This window comes from Trachurus japonicus, chromosome 13 (genome assembly GCF_045865225.1).
Source record: "Trachurus japonicus isolate A0001 chromosome 13, Traja_1.0".
Lineage (NCBI taxonomy): Eukaryota > Metazoa > Chordata > Actinopteri > Carangiformes > Carangidae > Trachurus > Trachurus japonicus.
In genome coordinates this window covers 12243971-12267634 of record NC_140919.1, presented here as the reverse complement: position 1 = coordinate 12267634, position 23664 = coordinate 12243971, and the positions used below count along the sequence as shown (strand labels likewise).

The 23664-nt window shown below is 46.1% G+C and overlaps 1 protein-coding gene across 1 annotated transcript in view; it reads right to left on the bottom strand.

The window, feature by feature from the left end:
* Nucleotides 1-727: 727 nt before the first annotated feature.
* Nucleotides 728-23664, bottom strand: part of LOC146975643 (uncharacterized) — a 62802-nt gene continuing 39865 nt past the window's right edge. Inside the window, exons 7-9 of the mRNA XM_085796639.1 lie at nt 16148-16321; nt 1411-1457; nt 728-1272 (exon numbers count right to left, since the gene is read on the bottom strand). Of these exons, the coding sequence (XP_085652765.1) occupies nt 728-1272; nt 1411-1457; nt 16148-16321 (766 nt within the window). The remainder of the gene's footprint in view (nt 1273-1410; nt 1458-16147; nt 16322-23664) is intronic.

Below are 23664 nucleotides of genomic sequence, written 5' to 3'. Positions count from 1 at the left end.
AAGCTGTAATTTACAGTTTCAAAAGCCTGCCTGGAACGTAGCATTAGCCAAAACGACCGGATCGCTTCCTTCTGCTTTAACATGAACTGGAGAAAAGACGGTATCGGACTGATATCGGTATCAGCAGATACTCTAAGTTGCAATATTGGTATCGGTATCGGACATGAAAAAGTTGTATCGAGCCATCCCTAGTTAAAACCCTCCCGTTGGCGGTAACCATTAGCCCTGCCAATTCACCACATACTGTAAAAAGAATGGACTAACACCCATGACGTCACCCATTGGTTTGGGGGAGTCTGTTTTGTGCTCCTACTACGGGCATTTGAACTGCGCCATCTTGGATTTTTGTGGGAGTCTACTTTCCATATTTGGAGAGGTGCGGCGGTTTGCCAGCCGAGAACCCACCCACAGTGTTCACGGAGGTGGAAACTATCGGTAGAGACCAAAAAAAAAAAAAAAATGTACCAGGCTGTAAATATGTTTTTTTTAAGTTGTAAAGTTGGCTATTTTAGAGAACTGCAGTTTTTTGAACGCAGAAGTGGTCTTCACTTGTAGAACCCACAACTCCCCCCTTGCAATTTATTTTCTGAAATGACACATATCGCCACCTGGTGTTGAGGAGGAGGACACGTTCCCGTCAGTTATTCGATTTTCCAAGTTGCATGTAAACTGGGACACGGACAGAAGTCCAATTAGACGCCAAAATCGAATTTTGAGCATAGCTCGGTTAAGCTGTGCATGTAAACGTACTGACTGAGGAACCAAACGACCAGAGTCTAAACCCAGGATACAGAGGTTGAGTGAAGGTGGTGTTGAAGGTGTAGATGTGGATCAGTGAGTCAGAGGAGACTCTGTAGAAGGACAGAGAGCCAGTAGGACAGTCCACATACACTGCTACTCTGTGAGAGACAGAGGAGGAGGAGGAGGAGGAGATACGAGTCACTGTGTCATTGTGACAGACGTAGTGACCACCGTCAGAGCAGTTCAGACTCCAGGACTGATTGTTCCATCCAAACACACAGTCATCCCTGTCTCCTTCCCGTTTGATTCCTCTGTAACTCACTGATATATCAACCCATCCTCTCCACTCGACCTCCCAGTAGCAGCGACCAGTCAAACCAGTTGAACACAGCAGCTGAGGCCAGTAGTCAAATCTGTCTCGATGATCAGGATATGACTGATGCTCCTCCACATATGTCACCTTCCTGTTGTTGTCAGACAGTTTGATGTTTGTGTTCACTGTGTTTGTGTCGATTGTGAGTCGACAGGAATCTGATGGAGAGAACAAGACACAGCTGCAGTTATTGATCATGTGATCAGTTATTGACAGTTTGATGAAAACTCATGAGGTCGGTGATGTGACAGTGTGAAGATGGGTGAATGTGCTGCTCAAAGTAAAAACACACTTACACTTCCTCAGACCTGGTGTCAACCATCGGACTCCAGCAGGCTCCACCCTGAAAGGAGGAGGGGGGTCAGAGCAGCACGTTCTCTGTCAGCATGCACACATGGACATTACATGGCTCTCACACACACACACAGTTTTATCACTGTGTTCACATGGAGGCTTGTATGTATGGATGAACACTGAGCACAGAGAAGAAGGAGCTGGAGTCTTTATGTAGTGATGATACAGAGCAGGAGGAGACGAGGAGGAAACACTTCATCGTGTGTTTTCTCCATGTGATGTCACTTTGACTTCAGACACTTTCAGGCCCAATTCCAATCCGACCCCTTACGGACTCACTGACGTAGAGGTGCGTTCATGGGAAATCTGTGAGTGTGTGAGGGCTGTTCCTTTGTCAGATCATCAAGTCAGTGAGTCAGTGAATGAGCCCTAATAAGTCCTAATAAGTCAGACTGGTCCAACTATCTGGTGTGGAAATCCAGGTATTTAACCTCTGCTTCAGCACGGTATGGAACAACTCGCCCTAGTGTGAGTGCGCCCTTCGACTGTTCTAAAAAGTCAATGTACAGACGCAAATTTGTGCCGGCGGCGCGAATGACGCGAACACACTGTTAGCGCAAGTTCAAAATATTGAACTCAAGCGAAATATTCACGTGAATGCCGCGAGTAAAAACAAATATTCCAGTGGGCAAACTCGAGCAAGTGTTGCCAAATAGGCAAACATACTGTGGAGGACAGAAGAAAGAACAAGCAAAAGAACGCACAGGGAGATAAATAGGAAATTCAAATTTCGCCAAAACATTGTGTAAGAAGGTGTTTTCTTAAGTGTTTTAAAAATTACAGTGGAAGTGGATTGTTTGATATGCAGTGGGAGACTATTCCATAAATAGGGTGCACGGTAGGAGAAGGCCCTATAACCAAATGACTTTTTATTGACTAGGGGAATAACCAGAAGATGAGAATTTACAGAGCAGAGAGGACAGGTCGGAATATAAGGGATGAGCAATTCAGACAGGTATGATGGGGCCAGGCCATTCAATGCCTTGTAGGTAAGGAGAAGGACCTTAAAATCAGCTCTGGCCTGGACCGGTAACCAGTGAAGAAATTTCAGGACTTGAGTTATATGGCTGTATCTATGGGTTTTGGTCAGTATTGTAGCAGCTGAGTTCTGTACAAGTTGAAGACTGTGCGTTGTATAGGCGGTTAGACCGGAGAGGAGAACGTTACAGTAGTCTAATCTGGAGGATACTAGAGCATGAAGGACAATTTCCGCGTTATGACAGGACAGAACAGGGCGTATTTTGGCGATGTTACGAAGGTGAAAGAAAGCTGATTTGGTGATTTCCCTGATATGGGGCTGGAATGATAAGGAAGGGTCAAAAGTGACTCCTAGATTTTTTACACGTGGACTTTCAGTAATTGTGCAACCATCAACAATACAACAAAAGGTTGGAGACATTTGCTTATTGCATGGTTTGAACACAACTAAATCAGTCTTGGCGGTGTTAAGCATGAGGAGGTTTTGACTCATCCATGATTTGATTTTGCATATGCATGCCTCAAGATTATGGGACTGAGAGGTGTCATTGGGCCGTAGAGACATGTACCCCTGAATATCATCTGTGTAGCATTGATAGTTGATGCCGCATTCTGAGATGATCTTTCCTATAAAGGAAGCAGATAAATACAGAACAAAAGAGGACCAAGGACAGAACCCTGGGGTACCCCAGACAATAGTTTATTTTTTTCCTCAATTATTGTTTTCATCCACAGTTATATTTATTATCATAATATGCCTGATTTGGGGGGTGGGGGGGGCGCCGCGGTCAGGTTACACAATGTAACGGTTTCCAGAAATATGTAACAAAATAGGATATTTATTCATGTTACCCTCTGTTTAGGTAGATAAAGGTCTCAGTCACATTTGAATAAAAATAATGCAATTAGGCTAAATATCATAGGATCTTTTTTTAAAGATATTTTATTTTTAGTTCCATAATTCAGAGAGGATTGTTACTTAACAAAATGAAATGAAACAATGTAGCCTACAGTTTTGTCCTCCGGCTTATGACACTCATGAACTGAAAAGTGTGAGGAGAGCTACAAGGAACCGGTTTTTCGGTTCAAAGCTGACTGAACACCTGTGTGAAGTTCTGTGGGGGGCAGGGCTGTAGCCTACTTGAGTGAAGTATCCACAAGCACACCTATTGGTCAGAGATAAATGGAGGTGCTAATGTGTCGCTAATGTGTCTATTAAGCTGGTCCTACAGACCGCTGCATATAAACCCCACTGTTGTGATTTTCCTAGGCTACACACACCCAGCCTCGCTTTCAATAAAACACACACTCGGATTCTATAGCCTAATTGCAATCAGTGAAATATATGAAAACAATATAAAACACAATTTAAATATGAGAGTTGTTGCTGCTCTAGTTTTTTGTTTGGATAAGCTTCATGTTTAAAAGCGCAGTGATTTGTCACCTTTCATTCACTGGCACCAAGAAGAGGCCTGGGGCCTCATTTATCATTGTGGATACACGTTTTTTTACACGCTCTTTCCCCCGTTTTGTGCGTACGCACTTTTCTCCGCCTAATTTGGGATCTATCAAACCAAAACCTGTCGGGAGAAAGTGCCGAAAAATTTACGACCAGTCAGACCCTGGCGTACCGGCATTTACACGCTTTTTGAAGAACAGGAGGAATTGGCGACGCCGCTGCAGAGTCAGAGAACTGCAGCGGCGAGGGAGAGAGGAGCGCGGACACTGTTTGATGATGACCCCCACCACCGCACACGTGTTGGCGTCGGCACTTTACATGAAAAGCACAGCGACTTTCCCCTGTGCATTTACACTAGTTTGCTCCTAAATACTGGCTTTATAAAACGAATTTCGTTTTCTTTTGATATCATATTGATATTTTTCCCTTGCATGTAGGCTACACCTCTTCCACAACCAGTCTGTCCAGTCTGGAAAATAATTTCTGCGACGTGCGTGTGTTACATAGCCAGACTGGACACACACAAGCAAGCAGCAAGCACAATAATGTCGGCGCAAATCAAAGCAAATGAGAAAACATGATCGATATTTTTTGTGTGAATAATAGGCTATTTATTGTATTTAACAAAAATGGGTGCTGCCCAACATAATTTTAGGAAAAGTCACAGACATGGTGGACAGTGGACTTCAATGTTTTTCTTTTTTTTATATATATATAGGCTATAGCTATGCACAAATGAAAATCAAAGTCGTCCAGTGAACGGCAGTTGGCGGTTAGTGGAAAGGGGTGCAAAGTACCAACTGGCAGTGGAAACCCTGCTTTAAATTATTATGACATAATCTAAAATAAGGGGCAGAATAAATATGATTATTCTTCTTTCTGCTCTGTTTCATTTAGATTTGGGAGTTTTTTGTTTTTATTGTAGCCTTTCAATGCAAGATGATGTTTCTGACTGATATTGCCGTGTTACCGTGTATCTCGCTTTCAGAGAAATTCCGCTTCTTTCTCCGCTCTCCGTCCGTCTGTTGTCTTCACCGTCTTCCACTGACGTCTATTGCCACGTTCTGGTTCTAGAGTCTGTGTGTGTGTGTGTGTGACTGACTTGACACATGTTATGAGCTGCATCCTGTGTCAGTCTGATTTAGCTGTGTCTGTGTTTATAAACATTTAAACGAGCGCCAGGTGGATTGTTTATGAAGTTAATGAGCTCTGGCCTGAGGACCAGAGGTTACCACGGCGATAGGGGCCCCCCCATGCTGAGACAGACAGAAGCGTGGAGAAAAAGAACGATTTTCTGCCTCTGCACCGGTCTCACATTTAGGCTTACTGTGACAAAACGGTAACTCCTATCAGAACAAAACACAGATCACGTTGCTCTAAGGACTTCCTGAAAAATTTGGTACGATTTGGTGTTTCTACAGTAAATATTTTGGAGACGCTGGCAGTTTTAAAACATCGGTCCGTTCTGCTTCTCTCAGAAAATATTTGTATTGGAGTCAATGAGGAGCAGAGACAGACGTGGCCGCACTCAGAGGCTTATTCTGTAAATTCTGTAAGTCTCTCTGATATTTTGAGCACATGATATGAGAGATAACAAGTTTGTCTTACAAATTCTGAAAAAATTATGTGTGTAGAGTGTAAATTGTGGCCGGGCTGAGTGTGGAAAGAGAAAAAATCTGGAGTTTTTCTGGCATCTCTCCCACTCTAACCGATGATGTCACGCGCTCTGACACGAACATTCCGTGCAATACACAACCATTATAATCTCATAATTTCTTCAAAAATGATCATGGTCATTGATCGGGGATTGATCAAAAACTATATGACCTATCAAAACGTGGAGTAATACGACAATACACAAGACTTGTGTCTACTGTTTAAAGTTTAAATGGAGTCTTTAGGTGAAAGTATGCCTGAGCAGTAGACGTTTGTTAAACTCCAATAATTGGTCTTTTTCGCTCTTTTTTTCCCGCCCGTCCCATTGACTTCAATGCAAAATTTTGGGCAATTCGTAAATTGTTGAGAAAAGTAATAACACACCGATCCCAATCAAGCCGCACGTTTTGATATATAATTTGGCGACTAGTAGCGCATCGAAAATCGTCCGGAAGAGGACGGAGAATAACTAGAAAAAACATTTCCAAGAATGGAAATGGTGTGAATGCTGAAAGCAATGCTGAATGAGCTGAAGAAATTGTTGGAACAATGCTGAATGAGCTGAAGAAATTGTTGAAACAATGCTCAATGAGCTGAAGAAAGAAAGAAAGAAAGAAAGAAAGAAAGAAAGAAAGAAAGAAAGAAAGAAAGAAAGAAGAAAAGGACAGAAGGAAAGAAAGAAAATGGAAGGAGGGAGAAGAAGAGGAGGAGGAGGAAGAGGGAGAGGAGGAGGGAGAAGAAGAGGAGGAGGAAGAGGGAGGAAGGAGGGAGAAGAAGAGGAGGAGGAGGAAGAGGGAGAGAAAGAAGGCAGAAGGAGGGAGAAGAAGACGAGGAGGGAGTGGAGGAGGAAGAGGGAGAGAAAGGTGGAAGGAGGGAGAAGAAGAGGAGGAGGGAGAAGAAGAGGAGGGAGGAAGGAAGGAAAAGAAGAGGAGGAGGAGGAGGGAGAGGAGGAGGAAGAGGGGGAGAAAGAAGGCGGAAGGAGGGAGAAGAAGAGGAGGAGGAGGGAGAGGAGGAGGAAGAGGGAGGAAGGGGGGAGAAGAAGAGGAGGAGGAGGGAGAGGAGGAGGAAGAGGGATAGGGAGAGGAGGAGGGAGAAGAAGAGGAGGAGGAGGGAGAGGAGGAGGAAGAGGGAGGAATGAGGGAGAAGAAGAGGAGGAGGAAGAGGGATAGGGAGAGGAGGAGGGAGAAGAAGAGGAGGAAGAGGGAGAGGAGGAGGAAGGAGGGAGAAGAATAGGAGGAGGAAGGATAGGAGGAGGAAGAGGGAGAGAAAGAAGGCGGAAGGAGGGAGAATAAGAGGAGGAGGAGGAGGGAGGAAGGAGAAGAAGAGGAGGAGGAGGGAGAGGAGGAGGAAGAGGGAGGAAGGAGGGAGAAGAAGAGGAAGAGGAGGAGGAAGAGGGATAGGGAGAGGAGGAGGGAGAAGAAGAGGAGGAGGAGGGAGAGAAAGAAGGCGGAAGGAGGGAGAAGAAGAGGAGGAGGGAGGAAGGAAGGAGAAGAAGAGGAGGAAGAGGGAGAGGAGGAGGAGGGAGGAAGGAAGGAGAAGAAGAGGAGGAGGAAGAGGGAGAGAAAGAAGGCGGAAGGAGGGAGAAGAAGAGGAGGAGGAGGGAGGGAGGAAGGAGAAGAAGAGGAGGAAGGAGAGGAGGAGGGAGAAGAGGTGGAGGAGGAGGGAGAGAAAGAAGGCGGAAGGAGGGAGAAGAAGAGGAGGAGGAGGAGAGAGGAGGGAGAAGAAGAGGAAGAGGAGGAGGGAGGAAGGAGGGAGAAGAAGAGGAGGGAGAGGGAGAGAAAGAAGGCGGAAGGATGGAGAAGAGGAGGAAGGAGGGAGAAGAAGAGAAGGAGGAGGAAAGTGAACTGACATGAAATGATGGTTTAATTCAACCAGTTAGTCTTTCTAAAAAATATGTTGATGTTCATCTGGCCTCTAAAAAATAGAGGAGGACCAACCTCCTCTGACTCTATGGACCAGCACATAGCCAGAACAATACAAGTACAATAGTTGATCACCACAAAACCCCTCTATGTGCTAATGATCTGATTGAATACACCTGTGTGGCAGCCTGCACCATGGTGACTAACTGCTTACCTTTTACTGGGTGGCACTGTGGGTAGGTTAACTGTGTGTGTGTGTGTGTGTGTGTGTGTGTGTGTGTGTGTGTGTGTGTGTGTGTGTGTGTGTGTGTGTGTGTGTGTGTGTGTGTGTGTGTGTGTGTGTGTGTGTGTGTGTGTGTGTGTGTGTGTGTCAGACTTGATGGCCACCTGCACAACAGAGCAGGAGCAGAACAGTCAGTTTTGAGCTTGGCGCAGCTCTCCTAATGACAGCCAAAAAACAGAGAACCGTACCTCTTATCAGAATGTGGTAGAGACTATCTGGGCAAGGAGACCTTCCTGAGCACATTGATGTGCATTAAATGTTTGTAGGGCAAAAACTTTTCTCAGGGTCGCAAGGTAGAAAAGGGGGGCATTTCTGCTTTTCTAAAAAAATCAGCTCCTACTTTTGTGTTGAAGTGGATGAGCCACTGGAGCGGGTCTAGCTGCACAATTAGGCTCATAGAGACAATTATGTAAGTCTGTCTACTGTTTTGAGCACATCAAATGAGACACGACAAGTGTGGCTACAAACCGGTGAGGAAATCATGTGTCTAGAGTTTAATTTGTGGCCGTGCTGGCAATTTATCCAGAAAAAATCCTGAATGTTTTTTCGATCCCTCTCACTCTAACGATGATGTCACTCACTCTGACCCAACCCCATACACACTCATTGAAAAGTGTGAAATTTGTCAGAAATCCTCATGTGCTTTTAAAGGATTTATCTCAAAAACGGTACAAGCTATGAAAAAGTTGTACATACAGGATGAATACATTAGAAGTTTGTCTACAGCTCAGAATTTGAATGAAGTCTCTAGCTGAAAGTATGTGGACGCTTTAAAGGCTGAAAGAAGTAAGAAGATTTGAAGAGTTTCAAGACTGTTCCAATGCATTCTCTATGGGGAAAAAAAAATCAGAAATAGTTGAATATTGCAAAAAGTATGAATAGTTGAAAAGAGAAAAGTCATAGCACACCTGTCCCGAAAAGGCTGAACATTTTGATGTGAGAATTGTTGAAATAGCACAAAGTATGAAGGACTAGTTAAGTGTCAAAAGTATAAAGAAAATGGCCGAACAGAGGAAGAAAAAATCCACACAATAACAGGTCCCTGCAGCTATTTCATAGCTGTTGGGACTAGTGCCCGGTGCGATGGCCCATGGCCCTAATAATGTAAAGCTGTTTTGTTAGCGTCACCGCGATCTGAGAGATCCGTGGGTCGTAGATGAGGAACAGCAGGGGAACTCCGGATGAGCTCAACAACGATATAATTTATTTTTCACAAGACCAAAACCACAACTGCCAGTGACTCATCTCCTACTCAACTGACATAACACCCCAACATTCTACCTTAGGCCAACCAGATCATTCCACCCTATCCACCTTATTCCTAGCCCCCATGATGCCTTGCGGGAATTATGGAATTATGGAATTATGGGCGCAACTTCCGGTGCGAACCGGAAGTCGCGTTTGTTTACATGCTAACAGTACGCGCTAATCCACTTTCTGCGAGCGTTAGAGACATAAAACACTACCTTTAACAACTCAAACGACACAATATCATAATATCCCTCTCTCACTCACCTCTTTACTGTCTGCTCTCAGGGATTGTGTGTGTGTGGTGGTGGTGGGTGTGTATTTTACTGTAGGTTCTCACCATGGATCTATTATAAGACCACACACAGACACATCCGAGTGTCCAACCAACAAAGTTGTAGTAAAAAAAAAATCCATTATTTAGTTTATTTTAATCATAAAGACCTATACTTTTGATACAGGGGGGTGTGTCAGTGTACACAACTTTTACACGGAATGAAACAGTAAACATAAAATTGCGTGTATCATTTAGGGATATAAAAATCCCTAAATGATACATGCAATTTTTAATACATATTTTATACATTGACCCGGATATAAGATGGTGTTTTTTCCGCTGAAAAAAGTATGAAAAAGACGGGGGAGTCTTATAGATTTGGGGTCTAGATATTTATGTATCTATGCAAATCAGCGGGTGACACCAAACAACGTCTGCCCAAGCAAGTCACAGCTTTTATTTCTCTCACACTCACATACACCAGTGTCCTGGAGAGATGCAGCCGCATCTGAGGGGACGATCGCGCGTGTGTGCGCATAGCGTGTGTTGCCCCTTCTCCACTACACAGTTCTACTCGACTTGGTTTAGGTCTTTTAATCACAATCATAGTTTGTCATTAAAGCGGGTTCGTCAGCATCACGGAACAGCTGCACCGGAGCTGATCGCTGTCTCTCTAATCAATGAGCATTTTCCACCGACTCTCTTTTTTCTCTCCTTTCGTCAGCTCCAAACTTACTCTTCTGCACCGCGATTACGAACCGCAGCGTGGTTTCAAACACAGCTGTTATTTAACTCATGTGTCAGAATAACAATAATCTCGAGGGGGGGTTCTCGTTACATTCATTACAATGCATTTCTCCTCTGTGACGGGCGGCGTGCCCCCTCACTCCCGTCACAACATACACACACGCTCAGTGGCTGCCTCTCTCCGGTTCAGCCCAGTCCACTTCTCGGTCACCTGCCCAGATTACGTTGTACGAGCGGACCTGTTGGTCTGAGTGGCCACGGTCCAAGCGGACCTGTTGATCTGACTCGTCCAAAACAGTCCATCCTCCACCCGGAGCCCCCAGAAGCTGCAGACGGGTCAACCAAACAGCGCTACTCCCTCTCTTCACTCGAGCTGATTTTTTAATTACGAGTGCTCACCACCATGGATCAATAACCAATCTATTATCACTACATGAATTGCCTCATCTACCGAATGAACTAAGAAAACAGAAAACAATGTGAAAACTTTAAAATAAACCGCTAACAGTAATGAAGACCACTAGCAACCACTGCTGTTAGCCAATGGCTCACTGCTACTTCCGGTGCTGACCGGAAGTTCCACCCATAACCGTTTCTACAGTAACGACCCCAGGAATAAAGTGGATAACGTTATAAAATAACTGTTTTAATTACACAACATAAAAAAGTCCCTTATACCAAAATAAAATTCATCTTACATTCTTCCCCCTCTTCAAATTAAATGTTCTCATTTCAAAAATAAAATTCATCTTACAATAATATATAATTTTTTTCCCCCTGAGAACCTGTGGCAGACCCAAACGAGTTAATTAATGGGAAACACTGAGATCCCTTCCTCAGAATATTCTAAAGCATTTCCCACAATCTATTATATTTAGGGGTTTAATGATACATGTATTTGTATTGAACGGTACGGGGCGTTCGGTTCGGTACAGTGCTGAGCACGGGTGAGTTTTTGGTACAGAAGTTGTGTGTTTACAGTCCGCCTGCAGCTACACGTGCAGCCCGTTTACATCATGGCTACCGCTAATGCTGATGCTACCGCTAGCGAGAAAACAAGAGGCTTTGAGACCCTTCCTGCTTGTAGGAGCGGTGGGGGTGGAGGCTCCTCTCTCTCTCTGTTTTTCTGTCTGTCTGCCTGCCCCTCTGTCTGTCCATCCGTCCGTCCGTCTCTCTCTCTCTCTCTGTTTGTCTGTCTGCCTGTCCCTCTGTCTGTCCGTCCATCTCTCTCTCTCTCTCTCTGTCTGGCTGTGTTGCACATGAGCTCCAGCACCTGTGGATCGGCCGCAGATGCGGCAAGAGCAGGCGCATGTCGCTGCTGTGTTGACACTACGCACTGTGCCGTCGTGATGATCCGCGTTATTCATTCATTTATTTATTTATTTGCGCTAGGCCGCATCGTGAGGCAGCCATTGTGGCATTTGCCCACATTGCCCTATGGTCAGTCCGTCACTGTCCTGAACTGTTAGTGCTGCACACCTAAAAAAAAAAAAAGTTGTGTGAGAAGTTTTTTTTTTTTTTTTATCATATTTTATATTTTTTGTTTATCTGTGAATATTTTATTCATTGTAAGGCTTATTTTATATATTTTGTTAATTTGAGAATAATTTATTGAACTTATTAGGCAGCACTTTACAACAGTATTCTATTTTTTTTTTTCATATTTTGTATAGTTTAGTTTGATAAGTTTATTTGTATCAGGGACAATGTACAACATAACATTAGTAGGTGAGTAAAATAATTACATTTGACTAAAACATGTAAATTTGGTTTAGAAAAATTCCTAATCAACAACAAGCAAATTTATGTTTTGCATTTGGTTCTCTTACTGTACCGAAAATGAACCGAAACGAGACATCAAAACCGAGGTACGTATCGAACCATGATTTTTGTGTATCGTTACACCCCTAATTATATTAATATATGAAAATTTGCTATTTTAGAACATAGTTTTGAGGACTCTCTCCCTGTCTCTCTCTGCTCTATTCTGCTTAGTAGTTAGACATACGACCAGGTCAAAAAAAATATTGTTGTCATGGTGTTTTTAGACTATATTCCTGTGTCTTACCTGATCTTCTGCATCGACATGTCTCTGTCTGGCCTCTCCCTACAGCAGGTCTCTCCCTGTCTGCTGTCACCAGATATCATTACTGTGCGTTCACACCAAAAGCTTCCAAAGCGTCAAAAACGCTTGAGGGTGGGCGTCAGACAAGACAGCTTCAATCGCGCTGGTCATTGGGGAGCCGAAATACAAAAAAAAGAAAAAAAAGGCAGCCGACGGACATCTCTATTCTGACAGGCTGCCGCCGGTTGCCGCTTAACCGCGTCATAGCTAATTACCCTAAAGTTAAACCTGGCTCAACTTCTCCTCTGGGGACGCTTTGGACGCTTTGGAAGCTTTGGACGCTTTGGAAGCGCGGCAACGCCTGTTGACGCTTTGGACGCTCGGTGTCGCTGGGCTCTCATTGAAATAGAATTGACTTCCGGCGTTTTTGACGCTTTGGAAGCTTTTGGTGTGAACGCACAGTTAGTATTTTTAATTTGGTCCATGAAATGTTCTGCTTTTACTGGTTATGTTATTTTCTTTAACACGGCCAAGCCTATATAAAATACCAGCTGAATTTTAACACATTACACACACGGCACACCAGAGCGAGAGCGAGCGAGCGAGAGAGAGAGAGAGAGAGAGAGAGAGAGAGAGAACCCTAACCCTGTTGTATATATTTGGTTTCATGAGTTGTATTGTTTCATTGATTCCTAATGCTTTGGCAACATAGTTCTTGTAACTGTCACGCCAATAAAGCAAATTTGAATTTCGAATTTGAATTTGAATTTGAGAGAGAGAGAGAGAGAGAGAGCGAGAGAGAGAGACAGATGACAGGAGTGTTCAGGATCCCCGTTTAAAAGTTTCCCCCCCATCAGAATCTAGCCGAACTTTGGAGCATTATTTAGCCCGTTTTTTGACAAGCTATCATGCCATTATCAGCTTTAACACTGGCCTGTTTACAACGCGATTAATATTTCGCATTAATTCAAAATTTATCACGGTCATTTTGACAACAACACTGCTCTTTAGAGATGTAGTAGCTTACTGTCTGATACCTGCTGGTCCTACTTAGCTAAAGGTAGACTGACTCTCTCCCTCTGTTGACTGTTGAGCTCCTGCCGCCCATCACTGCAGGCTCGGTGCAGTGCTTCAAACAAGCCGCCGCTACATGGGCGCTACCAACACACAGCTGGGAGGGGGGTGTCACACACACAGTTTTCCCTAACTAATTATACTATTGAATTAAATGGAAAATAAATTGGAAATAACAAGAGACGGATGCATTAACAGCTGGGGTTCTTATAAGGAGAATGTATGTCACATATTTTTATATATTATTGGGGGTGGGGCAGATTGGTGTTTCCCTAATATTGGGTGGGACATGTCCCCCCCAAAGAATACGGGACACCCGTTCCTACCGGCTTGACTGCTTGGCTACAAACACACCGATGGGATCAAGAGCCGCGTTTCCACTGCAGGAGTTCCTGGTAAAAGGAGGGGGTAGGGACTTCTACAGGAACCGTCCTCTCACTCGGCCCTCTCCATGGCCGTGTCTCCACTGCAGACAGGACCCACCGGGCTCTTATGGCAACATGTGAGTTTCGATCATTGCATGGTCGTTGAGCGTTTTTTTTTTTACTGCTCTTGTTGTTTTTTTCTGTCAGTATAGACACTTTACAAAATAAATAAAAAGCCGTCTCCATCGTCACGTAATCCCACGATTGCGTATTTACCACTCTTTTTTTTTTTTACCAGGCCTACTGCCACTCTCCTTCTACTGACTTATTCTCTTTTTTTAGTAACGTTGGGTTTTAAAAAAGGGCCGCTTATTTTGGGGCTTTCTCTTAGCATCACATCCTGCTTTGAGTCTGACCAGTATATCTCAAGCCCCACCGGGACTTTTTCAGGGCCGATCCTAGTACCTACCCCCAGGCAGGGACTCCGTTCGGCCCCATAAAGGTTACTGTAAACGGCCCTGTGGGGGAGGTTCCTGCAGTGGAGACACGCACCAACGGGGCTGGCCCCGTAAAATTACCCCAAAGTTCCTGCAGTGGAAACGCGCCTGATGTAAAGGCTAAATTGTCCTGCTTTGATTTAAAAAAAAAGAAGGGTTAGAGTGGAGTATGGCTATACCCCCGGCATCTCCCGCAATGTGGCCAACCTCTAGGGGTTGAAATAGGCTGATTATGAAATATGTCCAATAACTGGTGCGAACTGTCTGGGTGGGTGAGGTTTTCCGTTGGGTGGCGGGCACCCACCCGTGGCTACACGGCTGGTTTGAATCACTCAAAGATTTTGGCTTCAGTATAAACTGTGTTGGGACGAGTCAGACTGTGACAGAGGACGTCAGTGGAGTGGGCGGAGCTTCAGTGTGGCCTACACCACCGCTGGATATGGTCTGAGTGATGAGATCTGATGTCATCAATGCATCAATCACCTGAAACCCAAATCCACCAAAGCCTCCTAACTATGTATTTTAGGGTCTTATGTACATATTATTAAACATGTAAAAATAATTAGAAAAAAGTTTCCATCCAAATTCAAAATATATGTCTTTTAAGGTTTTGCACAGTAGGTTTGAATTGGGCGGAGTTATCTCTGGGATTTATCACGCAATAAATCCCAACCACTCATAAATCGCCACGTCAGTTGTCTGATCCAGCCCCCCAGTGGCAGCCCCAGTGGCAGCGCTCCTCCACCACTCCTCTCAAGCACCAGATCATCTGGTGCTGGCCTGCTCAACATCCCCAAAATGAACTACAAAAAGCACGGCGAAGCAGCATTCTGTTTTTATGCCCCAATGGCCTGGAATAGATTACCCACTTATATCAGAGAAGCAACCTCCATAGAGCGCTTCAAGACTCACTTGAAGACCTGTTTTTATACTCTGGCTTTTAATTAATCACTGGTATTATCTCTGTTTTTTTTTTGTTTTTTGTTTTTTTTTATCTTATTTTTAATCTTTTTACTTCCCTTTTTTCCTTACTGTTGTTGTAAACTGTAAAATGCATGCACTATGTTTTAATGTTAGTATCTCGTCTGTATTTGCCTTTTACTGTACCATTCTTTTAACATGTAAAGCACTTTGGGCTGCACTTTGTGCATGAAAGGTGCTATACAAATAAACTATTATTTATTATTAAGTCCTCACAACCACAGCCATGTCAACTGGGGTTGTGTGTGTGTGGCGATTAGCTTTTAGCATTCATTAGCTTTCCAGCGCGACCTGCCGTGTCTGTCTGTGCCCACAACTCCTCACAACTCCTCTCTACATGCAGCCGATACAGCCGTTTTTTTTGTGCGGGGGGGGGTGTAAATCCGCGATCAGCATTTAGCCTTTATTAGCATTCCAGCGCGACCTACCTTGTCTGTGTATGTGTGTCTGTCTGTGTGTGTGCCCACAACTCCTCACAACTCCTCTCTACATACAGCCGATACAGCCGTTTTTTGTGGGGGGGGGGGAGGGAGGGAGGGAGGGTGTGTGTAAATTGGCGATTAGCTTTTAGCATTTATTAGCTTTCCAGCACGACCTGCCTTGTCTCTGTGTGTGTGTCTGTCAGCCCCTCCTGGCGCTCACACAGACATGAGTGACAGTTAAAAGCTTTTTTTTTCTGTGAGACTACGACCAAAGACGGTTATGACGCTCCAAAACGAAGCTGGTAGTCTAGTTAGCTGCTAAATAGCATCAATCAATCGATGCACGTCCTCCGCTGAGGACTTTCTTTTTTTTTTAACGGTCGGCATTGACGTGTTGCTATGACATTGTTTGAAGTGGGCGGGGCCAGAGAGATGTCAATCAAGACGAGGGAGCTGTCAATCATAGCGTTATCTGCCACGCCCACACTGTCCTGACCAGTGGCCTCAATAGTGCCTCAATAGCAAAATGAGCTGTTTTTAAACCAGGTTTTCTAATAGTTATGAATAGTTATTGTCACTCAGACTTTTGTGGATGCTTAATGAGGCACTTGACTTTGATATAATATAAGCATTTTTACTATATATAGTCAGGTTTCCAAAGGCTTTAATACCAGGTGTGATCAGGTGTGAACGGGGCCATAGAAAATGTTCCAGCTCCTCCTCCTCTATCAGACAGTGTGTGTGGCTGCAGCAGCCTCTCCATACCTGAGAGAGTCCAGTCTCCAGTCTGGATCCTCCAGTCCAGCAGACAGCAGCTTCACTCCTGAGGCTCCTGGATGATTGTAGCTCAGGTCCAGGTCTCTCAGATGGGAGGGGTTGGAGCTCAGAGCTGAGGCCAGAGAAGCACAGCCTTCCTCTGTGATAAGACACCCTGACAGACTGAACACACACAACAACACACAAGAACCCTCTGTCAACACCTGCTGCTGTGTTCAACTGTCATCACATAAAAAGCTGGATGGATCCTCACCTGAGAGTCTCCAGTCTACAGTGTGGACTCTCCTGTCCACCAGACAGCAGCTTCACTCCTGAGTCCTGCAGGTTGTTGTTACTCAGGTCCAGGTGTCTCAGACTAGAGGACTGGGAGCTGAGGACTGAGGACACAGCTTCACAGCTTCTCTCTGAGAGGTTACAGCTGCTCAGTCTGAAGAGGAATTCAAGGAAAAACACACACATATACTAATACTCAATATGAAGTAAATAACAGGTTAGAATTATAATTATAGCTGCTGCGCAGCGATGGGTCGGGTCCGGGCTACTTTTGGGCAAATTTAGGCAATTCTGAGCAACAAACAGGAGAATAGGAAGACAAGACAGTTGACCTTATAATGTTCAATTAGCATCAGTTGAGGATTGAACCCACAACCTCGGGAACCAAAGACCGGTGTCTATCGCACTGAGCTAATTGACAAGTGGCATTTAACAGTGGCTTCACAAATTGAGTAAGCCATTCACTGTCGTGTAGGCAGATTTGAAACCACAGTAAAAAGAAAAATCAGTTTTTGAGGTAAAATAATGATATGTATTTCTCAAACATCTACTATGAATCTAAGATGTTAGGAGCCTTCGCGCATGGACCAGTCCAAGCTATTTGGATTTTTAAATTTAGAGGCTTGCTGTGATGCCACCATTAGGACAATTGTCTTGTGTTTCGTGTTGAGGACAACTGACATTTTGATCTGTCATCATCATCAGCCTTGCTGGGTCTCAAACCCTCAGCCTCTGACACCAAGAACCAGCTCCTAACTCGCTGAGCTAATTGGCTGGTAGTGAGACCTGCTGTGTAGCTTCATTTATCCACTCAGGTGAGTCAGTGCCCGGGCAGCTGTTGTGATGAAATGGTCAAAATTTCAGAAATTCAGTCATCTAAACAAAAATCTGATAATACATAAATTGCATCTTGACAGCATGGAAATGTTGGTGATTTGTTTTTAATGATAAGTGTTTTGCTTCATAAGAGAAAATATGATGTTTATAAATTCCACTCTCACATTGACTGCAGTTGTTCCCATGAGAGCAGAATTCAAAATGTTCTCAAAAATTCAGTTTTTGAGACAAAATTCTGATATTTGCCAAACTTCATCAACCATGACTCCAGAATATTCTCATTTTTTTTCAGGAAGATTGAAAATGTATTTATCAAGAATTTGATGGTATATAGCGGCGTTCACACCGAACGCGATAGACGCGAATATAATCGCGCCAGACGCTTCATTCGCACCGCTTGGTCATTTTGGATCATTCGCGTCCATCGCGTCATTCGCGCCAGACGCTCCGCCCGTTCATTTGAAAACCGGTGATCTCAACCTGCTCTCTTTCCACGTCAATCATGGCTGATATCACCACCGTTGCTGCACTGTAGTACTGCTGTACAAGTCTCAGAAACACCGGAAAACCACCCGCCGTCGTGTCTGGGTTCACTGTGTGTGTGTGTTTTTTTTTTTTTTTTGTTCACTCTCTGTAGAAGACGGCAGCGGTGCCCACACACAGCTCAAATACAATTAGCTTCTCCTTCATGTTGTTCTGAGTGTAAACAACCGTACAGAGAAGTGACGTCGTCGGCTTGAACTCGTCGCTGATTGGATGTCACGGCACGATGCCGCCTGAAAAGTTCAATATTTTCAACTTTATTCGCGCCGCTCTAGACGCTTCAGACGCGCCGCTTCATTCGCGCCGCGTCTCATCGCTCCAGACGCTCCATTCGCGCCGCCTCCGCCTGAATCGCGTGTCATCGCGCCATTTACAATGATTTTCAATGTAGAGTTGCCGCTCCATTCGCGTCTATCGCGTTCGGTGTGAACGCCGCTTAAGTTTACAGTACTGTTTACAGTCAAACGTTTTCATGCACTGTAGGCTCAATTTCTGCTTAATCAAAAATCCGAGAAACAAGTTTTGTGGAGGACGGTCTGGAGATGCTCTGTAGCAAGTTTGGTGTCAATTGTAATTGATGTAAAAGAATTGGACGCAATAGCCCCATGGAGAACCCTCCACTGTAGGTCTCCAGTCCTCTTTTTCAGGGGGGGCTTGTACAGGACTCTCCACTGCGGAGACGCCCCTCCAAACCTGTCAGCCCATGCACATGGTGCTCTGCCCCCCAGAGTTTTCTTATTTAGAGCTTGCACACAAGCTCTGTAAAGAGTCTTTCTATGGACTGTGTGCAGGCTGAAGGCGGCCCCTCTCACCAGAGGACCCTCCTGATCAGTCTGTGGGCTGAGCTGGATCCCAGGGGGGGGGTCTGTAGGGTCCGGCTCCTCCCCTCTGCCAAATTCCCTAAGGAGCTGTTTCTCTGTCAGTGTCAGTTTTTCCCTCCAGAGCTGCAACAACCTCTGGACCATCCTGCGGGACTGGAGGCCCAGCACACGCCCCACGCTCTCCGAGTCCATCAGGGCGGGCCCTGCGGCGTGGACCAAGCTCTGCAGGTCCACCGTCCTGGCCCGGCGCAGCGCCGCCGTCAGCCCAGGCGTAGCTGCACTGGAGATGTCCAGCCTGGCTCCATGAATCAGCGGCTCTTTCAGTAGCCAAAACAGAGAGCTGGAGCTTTCTTTTTCCCTGCTGCTCTTAAAGAAAGCCCACACCTTAAAAATACTCTGATAAAAAGGAGGAACCCCGTTAAAATTTAGAAATTTAAAATCAGTAAAAAACAGAGCAGCATCCAGTCCCAGATTACTCACCCCTCTGAAGATGCCGCTGGCCACACCCCTCCACACCAAGTCTGCTGGACCAGCTATGTACCTCTGAAGGAACAGCAGCCTAAACGCTGCCGTCCTGCTGGCCAGGTGGATGAGGCCCTGCCCCCCCTCCTCTCTCGGTAAAAACAACACCCCCTGTGGCACCCAATGTAAGCCGTCCCAAAAAAAATTTACAATTTTCTCCTGGATCTTTGTTAAGAGCCCACTGGGCGGGTCCAGGCAGGACAGGCGGTGCCACAGTAGAGATGCACACAGGTTGTTTAAAACCAGGACTCTTCCTCTGTAGGACATCTGTGGCAGTAGCCACTTCCATTTCTTCATCTTGTCACAGATTTTCTCCTCTACTCCCTCCCAATTTTTTTGTTCCATGGCCTTACCTCCAAGGAAGACGCCGAGGTATTTTAAGCCCTCCCTCTTCCAGGCCAGGTTCTGGGGGAGTGTTGGGAGGCCATTAGGCCACTTCCCAACTGCAACTGCCTCGCTTTTTGACCAATTTACTCTTGCAGCGGACAGGCTTCTGTACTTCAACTCGATTAAAATGTTGACATCATCTTGATTTTTAACTGCCACGATAAGGTCATCTGCGTAAGCAGATAAAACAATGTTGCTGCTAAAACCTGGTAAAAACAGTCCTTCAACACTGCTGCGTATCCTTGAGAGGAGGGGTTCGAGGGAGAGTGCATAGAGCATCCCGGACAGGGAACAGCCCTGCCGGACACCTCTATGCACCCTGAAAGGAGCACACAGACTGCCGTTGAACTTCAGTAGACTCTCAATGTCTGTATACAGCACACGGATCATGGCAATGAAACCAGGGCTGAACCCAAACCTCTCCATCACCCTCCAGAGGAAGTTGTGTTCATCCCGGTCAAAAGCCTTCTCCTGGTCTAGCGAAATGAGACCAGTATTACAGTCCAATGAGCTGGAGAGCTCCAAAACGTCCCTAATTAGGTAGATGTTATCTACCATAGACCTGCCTGGTACGCAGTAGGTCTGGTCCCGGTGGATGACCTGCTCCATGGCTCCCCTTAGTCTGGAGGCCAAGACTTTGGACAGAATCTTATAATCCACGCACAACAACGACACAGGGCGCCAATTTTTTATCTCCTGCAGGTTTCCCTTCTTGGGGAGAAGGGTCACCACCGCCCTGCGGCAGGAGAGGGGGAGGGAACCACAGGCCAGACTCTCGTTCAACACGTGCAGCAAATCAGAGCCCAGGATGTCCCAGTACTCTTTGTAGAACTCTACAGTGAGTCCATCAATACCTGGCGCTTTCCTACCCTGCATGCCCTGCAGGGCGGCTGCCAGCTCCTCCAGTTGGAGCGCTGTGCTCAGCTGACCATTAGTGCCCTCCGACACCTGTGGCAGCTCCGCACAAAACTCTCCTTCCAACTCTGTGTTTTCCTCGTACTCTGACGAGTAAAGCGAGGAGAAAAACTGCACGGCCCTGTTCCTGATCTGGCCTGGTTCCCTCAACTCCTGCCCTGTGTCAGAATGAAGTGCGTGGACTATCTTCCTCTGTCCTCGCTTCTTCTCCAGACCAAAAAAGAAGCCAGAGGGAGCATCCATCTCGGTGATGTTCTGAACCCGGGACCGGACCAGCGCACCCTGTACCTTAGCGTCCAGCAGGTTGGCTAATGCCATCTTTTTAGTGTTGAGGACCTCAATATGGCCTCGATTTCCTGTGGAATAGCTAAATGCTTCCAATTCCACTATTTCACTCTCCAGGTCCTTAACAGATCTACACATGTGCTGTGTGACATTGAGAGTGTACTGCTGACAAAGAAGCTTTATCTGCACTTTCCCATGGTCCCACCACTGCCTAAGACAATCAAACTCATTTTTTCTCTCTCTAAAACCACACCAAAAATAACTTAACACCTCTTTAAAACCTTTATCTAAAACCAAAGCAGAATTAAAATGCCAGTACGCGCTCTTTGGTACAACATCCTTAAAAAACACATCACACAACACCAAAGCATGATCCGTAAAACCGACTGGCACTATCCTACATTCTTTAACCACATTAAAATGGTGCTTAAAACAATACAACCTATCCAGCCTGGCTAGAGAGACCCCCCCCTCTCTCAGGTGGGACCAGGTGTACTGACGACAGTCTGTGTGCATCCTCCTCCACACATCCACCAAGCCATGGGAGTGGACCAGCTGCTTCAGGGTGTGCTGGGAACCTGGATGCGGCTCTGCATGATTGCGATCTAAAAGATCAGCCTCTGTACAGTTAAAATCCCCGCCCAAAAATAAAAAATCCTCCGAGCTGCAGCAGTTAAGTGTGGAATTCACTGTCGTAAAAAAGCTCTTTCTCTCATTTCCATTGTTTGGCGCATAAATATTTATAAAAACCAGGGTAAAAGTATCAAATTTGGCTCTGACTAGAAGGCACCTCCCCTTGACCACCTCCTCCACCTCTAAGGAGGAAGGAGTGAACCTCCTAGAGAGGAGGATGCCCACACCAGCACTCAGTGTGGTGTGGTGGCTTAGCACCACCTGCCCCTCCCATTCTTTCTCCCAGTCCTCCTCATTACCCTGGTCACTATGAACCTCTTGCAAAAATAACACATCAATACGTTTACTCCTTGCTGTGTCCAACACAAGTGCCCTCTTTCTCACCTCCCTCGCTCCATTCACATTCAGCGTTCCTACTCTAAAACCATTCATATGGGAGATAAAGGAAAAGTAAAAAATACAAAAAATAATAAAAAAAATGGGAACACAAAACGCATCATCATACTCAAAGATGTAGTTGTTTTCTGACTTTTAACATATGTTTTCTTAACCTAAAGATTTCTTGATCAGTTAAGTCAGATGATGCTCTGTGCTTTATGACGTGCTTGGCCATCAGGAAAAAGGTAAACTTGTCAGGGAAATGTTGATCAAAGTTGAGGTTTTTAACACCTTTTGTTCTCTGCAGAAAACTCTTAACCATCTGAGATGTGTAAAGTTCTTTCACCTGACCACCAGTGACTGTCTGCGTCTGTGAGAGGGCGAGGTCACTGCCGTCTAACATGGAGGTTTCACTGTCGCTGCTGTCTACATCCGCAGCAGCCGCCACACCAACCTCCAGCCGTACAGCCTTCGCTCCTCCCTCCCTCCCCCTGCGCCGTGATTTTACGTTTACTGTTCCTACGAGACGCCACTGGCCTCCAGCCTGATGCTCCTGCCCTCACCCCATCAGCCTGCTCACCCACACTAGCAGGCTGCACGCACACACCCTCAGCCTGCTCACACACACTAGCAGGCTGCACACTCACACCCTCAGCCTGCTCACACACACTAGCAGGCTGCACACTCACACCCTCAGCCTGCTCACACACACTAGCAGGCTGCACACACACATCAACAGACCCACCACCAGTCTTCTCACGCACATCACCAGGTGCTTCACCTCCACCTCCTTCCTCCAACAGCTCCTCTACTCCATCCTTCAGTTCCCCAATCTCCTCAGCTGACTTTCCCTCGACCACTGACTCCCCCACCTCACCTGTGTCCCTCAACTCACCTTCCTCCATCTCCTCACCTCCACCCCTCTCACTCACCTCCTGCTCCTGTCTCTGTTGCCCTGATTCAGCTGCTGCTCTCTCCTCTCCGTCCGAACCGGCGGTAGGTCCCCGCCGCCTGACGCTCCTCCGCCACGGAGCGGGGACGGGTCCCCCACTCGGACCGGCAGCGGCCTCCGCCCCCCCGCGCCGCCGAGGTCGACGGCGGGGAAGCGGCCCCCCGAACCAGTCCGGCTCGGACAAGCCCTAATCAGGTGGCCCTCCTCCCCGCAACCGAAACATTTAGCTTGAGATGACGTAGCAAACAGAGTATAAGCAAAATCATCCACTCTCACAATGAACCGGTAATTAAACTCTTCTGCCCGATTGTTAAGTAACATATAGAGTTGCCTCCGATGCGACACCACATGGCGAAGCAGCGGAGACTTACAGCCGGAGAGCAGCTTCCTAATGGGGGACACTACTTTACCGTGACGAGACAGCTCTCGGACCAGGAAATCATCGCTGATGAACGGGGGCACGTTGGACAGAGTGATCCGGGCTGCAGGCTGCATCAACGGCAGCACCTCCTCAAACAGCCCGTTCACCGTCAGCCCCGTCTCCACCAGTTCCTTCACCTGCTCTACCTTCTCCAAAAACAACACCACAGACCGACTCATCCGAGCAGCGGACTTCACCGAGCCATGGCCGATCCTCTCACCTACAGCCAGGGCCACGTCCTCCACGCTGCACGGGGAACCAGCTGCCAGCTTGTTCCCCTTCCTCGACAGGGAGGAGAAACCCGCTGCTGCCATGATGGCCTCACCTGGCCTCCTCCCCCCGACCAGACCAAGTCTGGCCGCAAAAAACCCCCCAAAACTACGCAAAAAACACTAATCTAACACACAGTAACCCTACAAACTAACAAAAAATACCAATAATAAACAAACCCACCGTAGTGAGAAAGGATAGTAAATAAGAAAAAGAAAGAAAGAACAAAAAAGTCTCCCAATCTCTCCACTCTTCCACTCTCTAAGGA